The sequence below is a fragment of the Mycetomoellerius zeteki genome, unplaced genomic scaffold (assembly GCF_001594055.1).
Source record: "Mycetomoellerius zeteki isolate Tzet28-1 unplaced genomic scaffold, Tzet1.0 scaffold172, whole genome shotgun sequence".
Classification (NCBI taxonomy): domain Eukaryota; kingdom Metazoa; phylum Arthropoda; class Insecta; order Hymenoptera; family Formicidae; genus Mycetomoellerius; species Mycetomoellerius zeteki.
The window spans coordinates 342369-343266 of NW_017256675.1; the positions used below are offsets into that span (position 1 = coordinate 342369).

At 41.1% G+C, this 898-nt stretch overlaps 1 protein-coding gene across 3 annotated transcripts in view; it reads left to right on the forward strand.

The window, feature by feature from the left end:
• Positions 1-316: 316 nt before the first annotated feature.
• The window catches only part of lilli (AF4/FMR2 family member lilliputian), a 323624-nt gene continuing 323042 nt past the window's right edge, over positions 317-898 (forward strand). For 2 of the 3 annotated variants that reach the window (XM_018445975.1, XM_018445974.1), the window contains exon 1: positions 317-638. In XM_018445975.1, coding sequence (XP_018301477.1) covers positions 577-638 — 62 coding nt within the window. In that variant the 5' untranslated portion in view covers positions 317-576. The remainder of the gene's footprint in view (positions 639-898) is intronic. The other variant, XM_018445972.1, reaches the window with a different exon arrangement.

Here is an 898-nt window from a genome sequence, read left to right on the forward strand (position 1 = left end):
GGAATGTTAAATTATTGTTAAATTATTGTTAAATTATATAAAGAAGGGGAAAAGCAATAGAGGACTTGTGAAGAAAGATTTATGTACATCGATACCAGACGAGGAGACGACCAGGAGAAAAGTTGTTGCAGTTAATTGAGAAGATAGGGAAAAAAGACGGAGTACGATACGAAGTGGAAGAGCAAGAGGATAGATAAGATACCGAGTCGAAGGAAGAAGACTGTCCCGCTCTTGGAGTATTTCTCGAGACTTTCCGTGTGTTTTTCCATTCAGGAGAATTGATTTCTCCATAGAGTCGTTGGTGAGTCGATTATACGCGTCACGTTTTGTCTTCATCCTTGTCTCGTCGTTGCCGTCGTGGCCTGTTGTTGTCATTGTCACCTGGGACGATGTGTCGCGCGTGTAACAATCATCAAGGTAAACCGTCGTCTCGACTATACCAGTAGTAGATGATCTGTGGTGAATGGAGAGAGTTAACGCAGTGGGATCAGATCGCGCGTACAATTAATGTAAAGTGATGCAGTGCCGTAGTGTTAGTGACCAGTGCCACGTGCCCGTTGTTTGGATTACTTGAAGATGCCTTCGTCCGGTGGATATTATGACGACAGGAATCCTCTGCTCAAGGGCACCTTATCGAGGTGAGTTACAGTCTTTACTTCCTCAATCGAGATCGATCATGACACTTTAAGGGGATCCTAAAGTCGTCTGTGTGTTTTACCAATTATTTTTCAAATAAGTATTCTTTTAACTGCCTATATATATATGTATATACAGGGTGTTTCCAAATTAAATCGCAAAACTTCGGGAGCGTGTAGAGGAGTAAAAAACTAAGAAAAAAAGTCCTATAGACATATGCTCGTTTTTGCTCCGTTTCAGAGAAATCGAAAAAAAATGTTTA